Source organism: Kryptolebias marmoratus, linkage group LG19 (genome assembly GCF_001649575.2).
Source record: "Kryptolebias marmoratus isolate JLee-2015 linkage group LG19, ASM164957v2, whole genome shotgun sequence".
NCBI classification, from domain to species: domain Eukaryota; kingdom Metazoa; phylum Chordata; class Actinopteri; order Cyprinodontiformes; family Rivulidae; genus Kryptolebias; species Kryptolebias marmoratus.
Genome location: NC_051448.1, coordinates 2,465,358 through 2,481,576, shown reverse-complemented (window position 1 = coordinate 2,481,576; position 16,219 = coordinate 2,465,358). Strand labels below are relative to the sequence as shown.

At 40.1% G+C, this 16,219-nt stretch overlaps 2 protein-coding genes across 3 annotated transcripts in view; both read right to left on the bottom strand.

Moving 5' to 3' along the window:
* mpv17 (mitochondrial inner membrane protein MPV17) overlaps positions 1-2,941 on the bottom strand; it is a 15,080-nt gene extending 12,139 nt beyond the window's left edge. The window contains exons 1-2 of the mRNA XM_017434931.3: positions 2,787-2,941; positions 2,106-2,186 (exon numbers count right to left, since the gene is read on the bottom strand). Of these exons, the coding sequence (XP_017290420.1) occupies positions 2,106-2,178 (73 nt within the window). The 5' untranslated portion in view covers positions 2,179-2,186; positions 2,787-2,941. The remainder of the gene's footprint in view (positions 1-2,105; positions 2,187-2,786) is intronic.
* Positions 2,942-3,997: 1,056 nt separating this feature from the next.
* Positions 3,998-16,219, bottom strand: part of si:ch211-243j20.2 (uridine-cytidine kinase-like 1) — a 19,841-nt gene continuing 7,619 nt past the window's right edge. Inside the window, exons 6-15 of one of the 2 annotated variants that reach the window (XM_017434925.3) lie at positions 13,560-13,749; positions 13,361-13,422; positions 11,535-11,551; positions 7,919-8,017; positions 7,749-7,842; positions 7,565-7,627; positions 7,131-7,253; positions 6,939-7,046; positions 6,309-6,465; positions 3,998-6,155 (exon numbers count right to left, since the gene is read on the bottom strand). In XM_017434925.3, the coding sequence (XP_017290414.1) occupies positions 6,079-6,155; positions 6,309-6,465; positions 6,939-7,046; positions 7,131-7,253; positions 7,565-7,627; positions 7,749-7,842; positions 7,919-8,017; positions 11,535-11,551; positions 13,361-13,422; positions 13,560-13,749 (990 nt within the window). In that variant the 3' untranslated portion in view covers positions 3,998-6,078. Of the gene's footprint in view, positions 6,156-6,308; positions 6,466-6,938; positions 7,047-7,130; positions 7,254-7,564; positions 7,628-7,748; positions 7,843-7,918; positions 8,018-9,971; positions 9,992-11,534; positions 11,552-13,360; positions 13,423-13,559; positions 13,750-16,219 lie in introns of both variants that reach the window. The other variant, XM_017434924.3, reaches the window with a different exon arrangement.

The window sequence follows — 16,219 nt, the reverse complement described above, 5'->3', positions numbered from 1 at the left end:
GGAACACTGTGTCCAATATTTATGTTCATCATAAGGGGTCTTTGGGCTGCACTTCGTCTGGCCCCTCACCTAGGACCTGTCTGCCTTGGGTGACCCTACTAGGGGCATGAAGCCCCTGACAGCATAGCTCCTAGGATCATTGGGACACTCAAACCCCTCCACCACGATAAGGTGGCAGCCCAGAGAGAGGTAGAATCATAACGTAAGAAAAAAAATCTCACACTGAGGTGTCCTTTTTGTATTTGTTTACCAACAAAAACAGCAGAAGTGACTAAAAATAAGTCAGTAAAAAGCTAACTGGTGAACACTTCCTGTGGTTTCCTTTAACCTTTTTATTGATTAATATTTGTTATCATTTTGAACGAATCCGCAGCTGCCGATTCCCACATTCAGCGCAGCTTTTTGTCGTAAAACATCTTTAAAAGAAGAAAAACATCCTCAGATAAAACCAACGGCGCAGAGCAGCAGGAGCTGAAAGAGACGTAACCTTCTCCTGGCAGAGAAACTAATAAACGTGTTTAAGGTGGGAGGACGGAAACAAAAAGAAAATGTCACCCGGAGACCTTCAGGCCAGTAAATCAAAGCACTTCCTGTCGGGTTTGACTCACAGATGGACGGACAGTAAAACAAAAAAAAAAGGAACTTTATTCTGTCACTCAGAGAAAAACAAACACTTCATGGAAATAAATACAGGAGCATAAATAAAGAAACAGCTAAAGCACCACGAAAGAGGAAAACTGAACCAGTCAGTTTGACGTTTTCAGGTAATTTGATCAAAATAACCTATAATAATTGTGATTAAATGTGAACTGTTGACTACGACAGGCCTGCAGACAGTTAACTTCCTTTATACACCATCTGCAGTGTGGTTTGGGTTTAATTAAAAGTATAAAATAAATCCTGTAATCCACCGCTTTAAACCACATGTTGTTTTCATGTTTGACCTGAAATACACAAATGATTATTTATCTCTCCAAACAAGTCTAATAAACAAGATATTTAGATTTTAAATGTTTGAATTATTGATTTAAAAACACTAATTTCATAACTTTATGCAGGAGAATGATGTCAGTGTTTGTTAGAGTGAAAAAGGAAAATAAAAAGTGGTCAAAATGATCCAAAAAAGCTTCATTTAACCAACTCAAAACCTTATAATAATAAACAATTAAATAAACATCAAATATTATTTAAGAGTCTTGAGTTTCTGATGAGGTTTTAATAAAATGTTTCTTTTAACACTAACATAAGATCAGATCTGAAAATATGAGCATCATCAGGTTTTCTGACACAAAAAGATTGTTCAGGAAAATAAACTAAAAACTAAAAATCCCAGAATAAAGATTTTAATGTGAGGGAAGATCTCTGAAAGTCAGAACTTTGTCTCCACCTGGTGGCCAAAAGGAGGAACTACACATTCAGGAGAACTGGTTTAGTTTTAGTGAATTTTCTTTAAAACAAAAAAACAAGAACATTTATTAAATTTACAGAATATATGTCACAAAGACAGTTTGATTCTCTATTAAGACTGCATGTTATTAAAATACACAAACACAGGCTTCTAAGAAGCAACTTTTTGTGCTCGTTTGGTTGTTTTTAATTCCTCGTTTCAACAACAGGCTGCTAAAAAACACACTATGCTTTAACGCCACACATTCAGTCATTTTTATGATAAATAATAGACAAATAAGCTTACATTGAATTATGTTTTTACCACTTATCAGTAAGCAGAAAGCTTAATTCACCAGCTAAATGTTCGTAACAACAAAAAAACAACTATTTTTTACAGCTACAAGAGCCAAAGCATGTTAATAATTGTGCATTTTGACTGACACAGAATTTTAATTGAGTAATATAATAAAAACAAACCCAAACATTAGGTTATATTTTACATTTTAACCTTAATTTGCTCTGTTTGTTCTGAAACTGAGGTAAACTAAACTGGAGCAAAGGTTAAAAACTGACCAGGAGGTCAACATTTTTCAAGCCGTGTGTTGAAACTCATCTAATATCAAACAAATAACAAATAATAGAAAGTATCTGTTACCTAAATGCATACAAACAGATGTTAGAAATATTATAATAATATTATACAGAAATGTTCCTACCAGCAGTGACTATCTGGACCGTCCAGGGGTATTTGGTCATTAAAACCTGGTAGGATCTCCACAGGCCTGCCATTTTAACTCCTAGAAAAAAAAAATACAATTAAACACAAACATTAAAGTGTCACTGCAAAAAATAATCATGATTTTCCCACAAAGCTAACACTCATCTGCAGGCAATGTGACCCAAATCAACCTTATCTATTAATGTTTGAATACCAATTAAAATAGTGTATTTGTTTTACAAGTCTCTAATATTAAGTTAACTTTCGGAGTTAAAACCAAAGCAATTACTTTTCAAAAACCCTACAAACCACTGCCTTTAACTAAACTATCAACTGAATATATTACAAAAAAATGTTAAATTTCATGTTTAAGTACGTTTTTGTAAAGCCGAATTGAATATTACATTTAAATAACTAAGACTTAGTCACAAACTGTTGCGTAAATTCAAACATACTTTAATAATATTCATAAAAACCTTAAATCTTCCATTGCTTAATGAGAGTTTCGGCGTCACGAGCGATCTCGTGCTACTAATTAAGTTAATGGAACAGCAGAGCAGCAGATTAGCACTAACTGACCAAACACACTTTAACAAACAAATAAGTCCTTTAAAAAACTTGTAACTTTAGCTCAGTGAAGTGTTAAAAGATTCGTAAGACGTAAATGGATGTTTGGTACCGTTTTTTTGTAGTGTCCGTGCATAAATTCCACCTTCATAACTAAATTAAACCGTCCAAATCAACATGTTAGCTTCACAGCTAGCCGTGTTGCATTTAAAGTCATGTACAAAGAAACTGGTAAGTAAAATGCCTACATGCCTGTTTGTGTGCCCGGCGTTAGAGATGCCTTCACGGTTCCACGTCATCTCCGACTTTTAATGTTCCTGAAAAATGTACCTTTCAACACAAACGAAAACACTTACATCTTGAAGTTTCAAATATTTTTTCTTACTAACGGTAGCACGTATTCTCCCTTATAGGTAACTTTTAAATATAATTGTTTTATATTCGAGATTTTATGGAATATTTGACAATTCAACCTGTGCTTCAGCTTTCGCAGAACCACAAAAAACGCCGTTCTGTACTCTAAAGTAAAGAAAAGGTCATATAATAATATTTTTGAAAATATTAAAAAGCATACATTGTTTTATTAAGCAGGAAAAAATACAAATCTTCAGCTTCAGACATTTCTTTCTACGGTACCTAAACGTACCATCATAAGTGCGTCACTTCCGCTGTAAACTAAATGTGACAAGTGCTGCCCTCTAGAGGACAAATGTGTATAAATAACGATCACCCCAAAAAGTTTCACATAATAAAAGAAAGCTACGTTTTATGTATTTATTTATTTTGTACCACAAAGACTAAAGCAGCTTTATCGCTGACCGTGTTGCGTTCAAAGTCATTTTAAAGAGTAATAAAATCCGTAATTGCCTATTAGGAACACCAGACCTGCGTTTAGAGGAGTTAAGAGATGCCTTCACGGTCCCACATCACCTGTTTTTTTAAGGTTTCAAATCAGAGATTACTTTTCAGATAAAATAACCCTTAAATTGTTAAGTTTGGAAGAATATCTTTAACCATGTCACGTATTTTTATTTAGTAATTAAATAAAATATATTAGTATATTTACTCCTGAAACTGTTGATAAATTAACCTGGGCTCCAGTTGTGCCAAGACCACAAAAAACCTTTATGTCTACAACAGTTTACTGCATTATTGTTATGGAAATTTGAAAAAGAACATTGTTATTATGTAAAAACGTTTCATTAATGTTTCAATAATTTAATATCCTGCGGCACCCAAACGCACCATCCGCTGTAAACAACACATGTAGGCTCTGCTGCCCCCAGGTGGACAAACCTGGTATAACTCACAACAAAAAGCAGATTTGTTTTCAAGTATTTATTTATTCTGTAAGTGGCACTTACAAAAACAAAAGCAACATCTGTTCATTACAGCTTAAACAGCTGTTAAAATTAATAAAAGCACCTAAACCGAACCTCTGTGGGGCGCCGCTTACTGAACATTATGGCATCATTCTGCAATGAAATGTGAGGTAACGAGATCCACAGTAAGCTGGGATTCCTTTCAAGTAATTTGTTGCATTTTGCTTTTAATTAAACACATTTCTGAATAACTCAGATATTTGCATAAACTTGGCAACAGCTGGATGTAAACAGAGGTTGTTTACAGAGAAAACATCTTAAAATGGAAAGTTTACCTTTAACGGCAGGTACAGTAGAAAGGCCTCTGAGCAGAAGAACACCTGAAGTGAACACTACCTTCTCAATGCTCGTTTAACTGATGACCTGGATTAAATACATGTCTGCAGAAGCACCGGAAGACATGGAAATATTTTGTGTATGAGTTAAATACATGTGGGAAATGCTGATTCCTTGTAAACAACAATAAATAAACACAAAACATGACCCAAAAATGAGCAAATTAGTTTCCAAACACAATCTGAGCTGATGTTAAATTACAACCCCAGCTTGGATGTCGCGTAAAACGCAAATAAAAACAAAATGTGATGATTTGTAAATCTCATAAACCCAGATTTTGTTCACAATGGAACATAATTTAATTCAATTTATAAATACTCAGTTAATCCCAAAGAGAAATTAAATGTTGTAGCTCATAATCCTGGTTTGGTTGGAGACTTGTTACAGATGCAGATGGCTGTGAGCGGGACATCTGTCCCGATGTGTCCTCAATAAAATATAAAATAAAAACATCAAATATTAAAACTAAAAAAACTGTTCTTTGTTGTTGGAAAACATGAGGTAAATTTGAATTTTGTGGCAACAACACATCACAAAAAAAGTTGTTCCAGGGTCAGTTAAAGGTAGAATTTAGCAACGCTCTCTGCCTCTCTGATGGTATGGGGGTGCATTAGTGTTCCTTTATTGGGACGTGTTGCTGCCATCAAACTTCAATTTACTTTATTTTAGAAAACAAACAAACTACAGCTTCTTATTTCCAACATTTGATCTGTTTACTTTGTTCCGTCGTGGATAAAATACGGGTTTATGACATCATCGCTTTTTGTTTTTATTTACATTTTATCCGTTGAAACCTTTTCAGAACTGGGGCTGCAGATTTAACAGAACCCCTGGGAGACAGTTTTGTTTTAAATCATAAAACTATTTTTAAAAATGAGAACAGAAAAGAGTAAAACGATTTCAGCTTCTGCAGTAAAACTAACTAAACCTTTTCCTTTTTCCACATTTTGACCTGATTTCTGTCACAGATGATGCTGAAGTTATTGCTTTAAGAAATAAAAAAAGGAATAAATATATAAATGATTTAGGACGTTTGACCCTTTTATTTTATGATTATTCAGTCAGCTTTTTCAAGTATTTATCATTGTTGTCCCTTTTGGTGAAAGTTGCCTGAGACAAGAACATTTGAAACACTTTAAACTAAAACCACTCCGTCACCTGGGCTTCATATATTACTTTACAACATTTAAGAGTTGCAATATTTGACGCAACATATTTGTGCAAAACAAATTAAATCATCACGATATTTGACCACTGAATGAATTAAAACGGAGCTTTAATCTGATTTATAAGAGCAGCTCTCCTGGAGTTAAATTAAATAATTTAATCCAGCCTAAAGAGACTTTCTGTGCAAAAAATCCCTGAAGAAATTTACGGATTTTGATGCTTTTCTAGTAAACCGACAGCACAAAAGCTAATGTTTCACCAAAAGCATCAGAGGAAACGTGATTAATGCCACGAGACGTAGTTTAGGATTCCGCCTTTTTTAAAAACCGGGGGAAGAATTCAAGTTTATGTGAGATAATCTTTTTGGAGGAAGTCTAGGTGTGAGTGTGAAACGAAACAAACCAAACTTTGGTCCCTTTAAAGCGGAGAAGTCCGAAGTTTCTGTCAGTAAAACTTCCTGTGGAGGCTTCAGCAGGAAATGGTTCCTCCCCAGATCTGTGATTTCACATCGTTCCCTCCTCAGAGGTCCATCCCGTCGTCACTTTCACACCAGTCTGACGGAGCGTCGGTGCCGAAGTATCGATCTCCAAAATTACCTGAAACAAACAAACAAAAACAATCATTTATTCTCAACAAAGAACCAGAAACTCTGAAAGATTTCACTTCTTTTTTTTAGCAAAGACCAAATTAATTCCCGGCAGATCCAAAGTTTCTGCAGACGTTGAGCTGAAGTAGCTGAGACTCCTCACCGATCCCCGGGATGATGTGGAACTGCTCGTTCACCTCCTTGTCCACGGCGGTGCTGATGATGCGGACCTTAGGGAAGGCGTACGCCACCGAGTGGACGCCCGTCTCCGCCATCAGCAGGGACAGCAGGAAGATCTTGTCCTCCGCGACGTCGTGGTCCTTCACAACGAGACCCGGAGGATTTAGCTTCAGCATCATGAACTCAGAGGTTTGAGGCTTTATTTCACCCGTTCATAAATCCAAACGTTCAGCTACGATTTGTTCTTTGTAGCTTTTTTACTTTTAACATTGATCTAATTTTCAAATAAAAGATCTCTTGAGTTTGTTTGGAAATCAGTAAACTGCCTGCTTTTTGTCTTCTTAGACCACTTTTACCTTTTTGCTTCTTTAAAATACAATTTTGCTAATTTCAGTTTTTCCTTTGCCAAGTTTAGCACCTCATTTGTTCATTTTAGCAGCTATTTTGCTTATTTTAGCTTTAATTTGCACCAGTTTCAGCTGTTTTGCTCCTTTTGGTCCCTCCAGCTGCTTCAGTTTTTAGCTTGTTTTTCTCTGTCGTTCAGCGCTCGGCTTCACTCGGTTTCCACAGAAAACGTTTAGTTTACGATAAATCCCCTGATCTAAAGACCCACCAGCAGAACCCTGACGGCCATGAGAGCTGCAGCTCCGGTGGACACGGTGCTGTCCATCAGGATGACGTAGTCCTCGCTGATGTCTTTGGGCAGACGCAGGTAGTGCAGCTGGGGGAGGAAGTCAGAAACAGGATCAGGGCTGCAGATGTTCAGGCGTCCTGCCTCACCACGGGAGGGGGTTCAAACACAAACCTCTGGCTCTCCGGTGTCGTGGTTGGTCTGAATGAGGATCTTTCCCAGCCGGATGTCTTTACAGACGGCCATCAGAGCCTGCTCCATGGTCTCCCCGGCCCTCAGGATGGAGACGCCGGTGATCTGAAGGGAACAAATTAAAATCAGACCATGTGGAACGTTAGAATCCTGAAGCTTTTCTCTGTGACTGAAAATATAAAAGTCATAGTGAAGAAAAACCTGCTTGTTGGGTTTTTATACTGCGAGTACGGCCTTCAGTTCTAACTGAATACCCACAATCCTTCACTCTGCAGAAACCAGGATCTCCTTTGAGTCTCCAAACCGTCTCAAAACGTTCTCTTAGTTTAATTACATGAATCTCTGAGGCTCGAAGTCTCGTTGATTTAATTTAATTTGATGTGATGCATTAAAACCAAATGAATTCACAGACTCACTCTTTTGCCGCTCAGCCTCTTTCCGTCATAGGTGGTACCCTGAGGCGTTTCCACGGAAACGGGCTGGACAGGACATGGAGGACAAACAAGGAGGACTGAAACTCAGGTTTGTTTCTGCTGTAATTAAAGCATCACTTCGGGTCCACAGGTGGAAATAAAAGATGCTCATCCTAAAAAAACTGACCTTGAGCGGCAGGAAGGAGAGCGCGTGCTCGATCAGCAGCCTCATTAATCTCTTGGAGTAGAAGATGAACTCGTCTCGGTTCGTCTCCTTGTTCCTAAACAAACACACACAGAGGTGACGAGGAGGCATTGAGACCCTGTGTGTGTGTGTGTGTGTGTGTGTGTCCTGACCTGATGATGGTGTGCATGCCACGGACCTGCGGCGTGCTCTCCATCACGCTGAGGGTTTTGGGTAAAGGCTGACCCTGGTGAGCCGAGGCCAGAGCCGATCTGCTGACAAACATTCACACAAACTCAGAGACTTTCCTCCGACATGTGGAAAAGTTTCCTGCAGGTTTGAGATGTTCTGCTTCCTGATGCTTCCGGCTGTCTCAGTGGAGGTGAACCAAACCGTCTGCGTATCTTAAAGATCTCTGCTGTCCGTGTCCAGAGTAAATATTCAATCTGGAGGAGGAGAGTTTGGGCTAATATGATCTAATTGGCTGAACAGATGATTCTTTCTGCAGCAGATGTTTGACTCCTCCCTTTAATGCTTAATAAATCCTCATTAAAACCTGACAGAACCAGGATTCGTGGCTTAAACTGAACAAATGTTAACCAGCAAACTGAATTTGGGGCTGATGTTTAAAAAAACATTTTTCTTTGTGTATATGTATAAAAATAAAAGCAGGATGGTTTTAGCTAATTATAATGATGATATTCAGAGTTCCAGGTGCTGCTGCTGATGAGTAGTTGAATAATGAAGCATTTCCAGACTGTTAACATTTCTACCTGTTTATGGGCCTGCATGTTTTATCAGAACTGAAAATTTATTATCAGTCAGCTTCAAACGTGATGAAAAACAAGCTGTCCTGTTTTCAGACCAGGACTGAAGTCTTCTTCAGAACTAAATGAGGCTCATTTGGTTGAACTGTTTCCATTTATAATAAAATATAAAGCTTCGTGTGATTTAGAGTCGGACCAACTTGCGGCTGAAAACTTGCAGACTTTATGTAACATTCTGCAGGTTTACAGCTCTACTCCATTCAACGCGCTCTTATTGTCTCGTGCAAAGACCCGTCCACATCGACGGCCTTTCCTTTCATCATCTGATCATGTGATCAGCTGTGACGCAGACATCTATAAAACCTGCAACCCTACATGAGTCTGAATGTCTAAAGCAGGGGTCTCCAATCCTGGTCCTCAGGGCCACCATCCTCCATGTTTTCCTTGTTTCTCTGCTCCAACACCTGATTCAGAGGTTAAATCACTTCTTCATGTTCTGCAGAAGCCTGTTAATCACCCATTGGTTCAAATCAGGTGTGTTGGAGCAGAGGAGCAAGTAAAACCTGCAGGATGGAGGCCCTGAGGACCAGGATTGGACACCCCTGCTGCAGATGAACGCAGTTCTGACAGATTTAATAATATAAAACCTGCTTGGTGTTTTAAATAAAAAAAGGTTCAGGTTTTCCCAAAGATAAGAGCTTTCTTTTTGAGTAAAAGAAAAGTCTGAATCTTGTATCTCCCTGGGCTGTGACTGCTGGATTCGTAGGAAAACAAACTCGTCTCTGTTTAGTTTCCATGCGTCCGAAATGTGAGACAATCTGGGAGGATTTGGTGACCTTTTGAAAAACTGACCGGACACAAAAACAGAGACACTTTGAGACTAAAGTGATAAATAATTTCTTCGTGTTTTCTGAAAGAATTCTGTCAGAATTCATCAGCAGTTTCAGTTTGTTTGGAAGTAAACATGAGCACCATATTAGAGGGATTCCAAGGAAAAATGTGTTTATTTTCTAACAATTCGGTCGCAGCCCAGAGGGATACAGACTCAGTGACATCATTTTAAAACTTCCACCTGGTAGAATTTAGAGTTAGATGACAGAGATGTTTAAGGAGAACATGAAGTTTGGGGCTTTAAGTTTTTCCAAATCAAACCTCAGACACAAAAGGCAGAACAAGACAATCCTTCCAGTCTGCAGCCAAACATGCTGATGTTAGAGAGAAGCTGCTGCTGCTTTCTGTCTGACATGAGCTCAGCTTCTACAGGAAACAAGGCATGCTTTGATTTTAAAGAACAAAACTAAAACCAGCTGCTGTCATCCAGAGTTCCTCACAAAAACTGTTAAAGATGACAAACAGTTAAAAGACACACAACACATTAACACAAATATGTCAAACCAGAGTGCATTAAAAGAACTACAAACGGTGCTTTCAAACTACAACTACAAGAGGCGGGCCTCACATATCCCAGCGGAGCTTCCTCTGCAGAAAGATTCATTTGTTGGGATTCGAGAGGGAAGGAAGGAGAGGAAGAGATAGAAGAAGAAAAATGAGAAAGGACAAAGAAATCTACAGAGAGGAAGAAGAGCTGCTGGGCAACGAGGAAGAAATCCTTCCCAGTTCTGCTCTGAGAAACGGCTCCAAACTTCAAAACTTTAATTAATCTGAGTCATAAAAAGGCTGTAATCCAGATTAACTCACTGTCTGCTTAAAATTATTCATATTTTCTTAGTTCCTGTCTGAACAGTTTGAAGGATTTTCCTCCTTTCTGTACATTAATCAGAAGTTGTGAAGCAGCAGCAGGACCGCTGGTTCTGGTGTGAACACGGCTGCAGGGACAAAAAGCAAACAAAGACAGAAGTCATGATGATAAAAGTTTTACACAAAAAAGTTTCCTCTTTTTTCCTCTAAACCTTTCAGAACAAGCACCACCTCAGAAAACACTAAACCCTCCAAGTGTCACCGTTATTCAATCCATCTGAACGCCTAACTCGGATCTGGAAACCAAACCTGCTTCTTATCTGACCTTTGACCTTACAAGGGATCATCCTCGGCTGGGCGATCGACCCAAACACCCGACAAACTCTGAAGACTATCAGTCGTTGGTTTGATTCCAGGAGATCCAGAGAAATAAAAACCTTGTCTAACTCTGGCTGAAGACGGGTTTAAGGTGTGACGGTTGCTGAGAACAGCACCAACATCCGCTGCAGCCTCAGCTCTTCCTGTGTCCAACCAACAAATAAAAACAAACGAAGGTGAGCTGAATCTGTCCTCGCAGCTCGGCAGCTTCTGTTACCTGCAGGTGCATTAAAGACGTCACCGGTGCTGACGGGAGGAAGCATCTCACTGACCAGAAATAAGCTGCAGTCTCACTAAATACTGCCTTTGTGAAAATCACGGCCTGTTTTTATGTGTATTCCAGGCCGTGGACGTTATTTCGTTCATTTTGTACCCACCTGCGCAGCCATTCCCACGACTGGAGTACATTTTAAAAATGAAGATTTGGATCAGATCTGGACATTTCCTCCCCTGCAGCTGTCAGAAAACAGCTTTAATGCACCAGAAATGATAAAAAAAAAAAAGAACTCAGAAGGGTTCAAGAAGGCTTTGAGACACCCGCGATGAGTCTGCAACTATTTAGAGATAAAATTTGTTGCACAGATTCCTCAAACATCTTCAAAACTCAAAGGAAATGTTAAAGATTCAAACCTCTGAAACAGCCACAGACACAATCATTAACTATTATCTTCTACAGAGACTCATTGTTTTGTTTCAGTTTGGTTCCCATTTGGAACAAAGATTGTTTTTTGCAGGAACCTCTCATCTTTTCGCCCATTTCTACTTTTTATTTGTGTATTATAGTTCAGCTCATGCTGGTAAATTAGCTTCTTATTGAAGTTGAACAGAAGAAAAACACAGAAGTTGTTATTTTTTCCTGTTTTCAGGTGGAGTTTAGCTGAAACAGGCTGAGGACATCACTGACCAGGAAGGAGGAGTGAAAGTGATGCTGAAATGACAGTCGTACCTCACATTGATCTCACGCTGGGACGGTCACCCAGCATTCAGCCAGGGGAGGACGGGCGTGCACGTACGAAGACACACACACACACACACAAAACACAGCGTGAGAGCTATGACAGAAAGCAAAAATAAAGGTTTGTCTGCTAAAACACACGGATCTCTGCACTCAAGCATGAATGTTAATTTCATGTCTGGCTGAACAAAGTTCAACAGCATCATTTATCACATTTTACTGAGCATGAGACCGTTTCTTTTTATTCTGCAAACAAAACCAGTAAAACGCTGAATTATTTTATAAGGCAGTTCGACTTAAAACCAAAGGAGAAAAAAATAAATATATATAAAGGGTCAAATCATCTGAAGGTCATTTATAATGCTGATGATTTTACTGTGGAGGTTGTTTTTGTTATTTAGCTAACACAGATTCATGTAATCGAGGACAAACTTCCTGTTTCAGTCCAATCAGAACCTCTTTAAAATGTTTATAAAAGTTAGATTATCGAGGAACTGCATTAAGAAAATGAATGATTAGAGTCAGACTGAAGAAACTCTTTTTGCAACGAGCAGCTGATCAGATCAGTTTCATGCTCTCATTCATGTTCCATCCTGTGTTTCTGCTGGCGGCCATGAATGGATGAATGAATGAATGGATGAATGAATGAATGAATGAATGAATGAACGTGCTGAGGGTGGAGCCGTTCGCTGCAGCTCAAAGTGAGCGGATGACAGCAGCTTCCAGCGTCATTAATCTCAGGTAACTACCAAAGACTCGTCTTATCGAGGTCAATGAAGCTCAGGAGGAAAATTAATAACAAGGCGAGGCAGGCTGGGAGGGGAAACGTGTAAAAATGAAGATTAGGTTTGATTTTAGGAAAATTTCATCATCTTGAGGACCTAAACGATCGTCCACGGGCCTGAATGTGCTGCTGAACAGTAAAGCTGTTGCTTCCTTGCTGATGTTACATATAATAAATAAAAACAGGGTGTTTTTCATGTAGACAGCCAAAACCCAACCTGAAACAGCAAACAAACGAAATGTGTGAGCCATCTTTCTGATGACGTCTCTACTGTAAGAGCTCAGCACAAATACCTGTGTAATGTGTATTATATCCAGTGGTGGACAGTAACAGAGTACATTTACTTGATCACTGTACTTAAGTACATTTTTTGAGAATCTTTACTTTACTTGAGTAATTTTTTGGGGGGGGAACTTGTAACTTTCCCTCCACTACATTTCCAGGCAGCTGGTCGTTACTTCGTGGACAGATTCAACCTTTAACCTCGGCTCCAGAGTGAAACTGTGAGGAGAACCAAGACTCTCTAGTTTGGTGGGTTTTTAGATAAATAAATCCTTATTATTTGTGTCATTTTTCTGCTGAAGTTCTTTCCAGGTGGTGTAGACATTTTTGACCGTAGTTGAGTGGGATTTGACCATGAGTATCAATACTTTTACTCAAGTACTGTAGTTGAATACTTTGTCCACCACGGATTATTTCACGCTGTGAGGTAACTTGTGTTTCTCTCTCATCATGTTCACATATATCCTCACTTTCTGAAGCAGCTCCTGTTTCCTGACAGCAGATGGATCTGATCACCATAAAAACTCTTTGTTTACATTTTCTGTGCTTTTACAGCAGCAGGAAGTGCCGACTCTGGAAAACAAACAGCTCCTTGTTTATCAGCGCAGGCGCTGAAGCAGCACTTTGCAAACAGGGGAAAAACCTCCACAGATTGACCAACAGGAGTGTTGAAATACCAAAGATAAAGTAAAGCTTCAGCTGAGTCAGTAAAAACAGACACACAAGGTGAGGAAGTATCGGGAATCTTTACCTTTTCCAGCTGACTGTGAACGTGCTGAACGATCAGATCTAAAGCTACAAAGTTCTCTCCACCTGCAAACAAGCAGCCGAAATTAACCAGAGATTTACCAAATAAAGTTCAGCTTCAGGAAAAACATCACTACACCACTCTGGTATAAACAGAACGGTTCCTATAATTCATTTTTGGATGTAAATCAGGGACGACTGACCTTTAGGCACCACGATGTCAGCAACCTGCACCGTGGGCTCGATGTACTGCTCGAACGCCGGTTTCACAAACTTGTTGTACTGTTTGATGACGCCGTTAATGTCCCGCCCTCGCTGCGAGACGTCCCTCTTTAGCCTCCGGATCAGGCGGATGTCCGAGTCCGTTTCCACAAACACCTTCATGTCGAGAAGCTGCGAGCAGGATGGCAGAAAGTTCACCACAACACGGACTTCAGGAAGGCATGGGGAAATATAAGGAATAACAACCAAACTGGTCCTTCACTTGAATGTCTGTCCACAATAAGAGAGCTACAGCTAGCTGCCAAAAATCTACCTGAATGAAAGAATCTCAGCTCGTCTCCTTAAGACAGACCTTTAAATTAGCAAAACAGACTTCCAGCTAAAATTAGCTTCAGCTACACAAAACCCAATTAATCACAGCAGACAGTGGCTGTTATTACCGGAGTGAGGGGAATCAGCCCCACAGATGGGTCTCAGGAGAGCCTGGCTGCCTTATCGCCACAGTCCAGCGCACAAAGAGACGGGCAGGCGAGGACGCACGGCAGCAGGATTCATTTACCAGAAAGAAAACCCTCCATTGTCTCTGTCAGTAGCATTTTTATAAAAGACCAAATAAATGACTTCACTCGTACGCAAACACGGATCTTTCTGAGGCGGAAAAGCAACATATTAGACTGAATCTTTGCTTTAAATCTAAAGTTTATCAGTACATCACAGATAGTTCCATTAATCTGATCAGTTAGGAGGCACTGAACATATAATTATTATCTGTGTCACAGATGCTTTAATCAGTATTGTTATATGAGTTTAATAATGAAAGTAAACCAAGGACAAGAGAGGAGAAGACTGCAGGCTCTCTTTCTACAACAATGTCTCCATAAACAAACCCCATAATTTGCCTTCTGGTCTGAAAGCTGTCTATCTGCAGCCCCAGAGGGTTTTCAGCTGTGAAGCTCTTCTCCTGAGGGTGAAACCAGCTGCCACAGATGTTCCCAGGGTGGGCTCAGAGATGACCACAGCTCCGGATAAAACCCGAAGCCCCAGGGCCAAAATTACACAGATACTGTCTCGTACGGATCCAAGAGAGATCAGGGAGGACAGAATACACAGACACAACAACGAGAGAAAGTCTTGTTTGTTCTGCAGGTCAGACATGTTGTAAAAGATAACAGATATCTGAACAGGAAAGACACAAAACACAGGGAGCGGATTTTGGTTTGTGGTTTCAGATTATTGCCCAAAAAGAAACAGACAGAAGTGTGGACAGACGACTGTGAAACATGGTCCGGTCCCGGAGGAAAACCCAGAGACGAGCTCCAGCTCCTCCTGGGGATCCCGAGGTGCTCTGGGGTTTCCTCCATCTCTCATCCATCCTGCCATCACTCGTGAAAGAGACCTTCAGACAAAGACTCACAACCTTTGTTTGGCTGAGAACAAAGACCTCAGAGGCTTGAAGACGCCAACAAAACCTCGTCACAGGCAAAAAGCAGAAACAAGTCAAACAACTGAAGCTTGAGCACCACAAACAGGCTCAGAGACAAGCGACGGACTGGACTGAGTCCATCCTGCACAGAGAAAGAGCTCGACGAGGTTAAAGTCGATTAAAAGTGTCCCGACACCCCAAATTACCAGCAACAGCCAAGATAATAAGCTCCTGATGAGGTTTATCATCTTATTTCACAGAAACATTTCAATTCAGCCGGTTTAATTCCATTAAATAAAAGAATTGTTTATTCTTGGTGTTATAGGGGTGTTTAAGCTGTTCGTCTCCAGAATGATATCACTAATAATCAGATCTGACAGAGCATTATAACAGATTTCTTCAAAACAAGTCAAGTCAAGTCAAGTCAGCTTTATTTGTCAATTTCTTTACGTGTGCAGACATGCAAAGGAATCGAAATTACGTTTTCACCATCCCGCGGTGATACAGAAAAGACATTTACTGACACTACATACATAGAACTAAAACTAATTACTAACACAGATTCAAGTACTCAGGACAACAAAGTATTTCACATTGTGAGTTTAGAGTAATTACAGAGGTAGTAGAGAGTAGAGTGTTGAGTGTAGCGTAGAGTGCATTCTAGTAGTGGTCATGTCATGTTGTGCAAGTGGCAATAGTGCAAAGTTTGTCCCCTGTGTTTGGAGGTAAGGCAGTTGTGCAAAGTTCTAGTGCTGTGCAAAAGTCTGGTGTTGTGCAAGAGTTCTGGTGTTGGTTGAGCAAGAGTTCTGGTGTTCTGGTGTTGGTCAGACGGGGGTGGGGGGATCCCATCTTCTTAACAGCAGTTCTGGTCCTCTGGTTCTCTGGTGTTGGTTGTGCAACAGATCTGGTGTTGTGGTGTTGGTCGGGGGGGTTGTCCCATCTTCTTCTCAGCCGCTTGATGCTGAGGGGAGGGAGTTCAGCATCCTCACAGCCTGGTGGATGAAACTGTTGGAGAGTCTGGTGGTGCGGGAGCGGAGGCTTCTGTATCTTTTCCCGGATGGCAGGACGCTGAACAGTGTATGGGCAGGATGGCTAGCATCCCCCACGATTGTGACTGCCTTCCGGGTGTTCAGGAGTTGGACGCAGGGAAGCAGTCTTTGTCTCCACAGATTAAACAACTTGATGTCTCAGTATCAGCAGATGTCCACTAAGTTCACG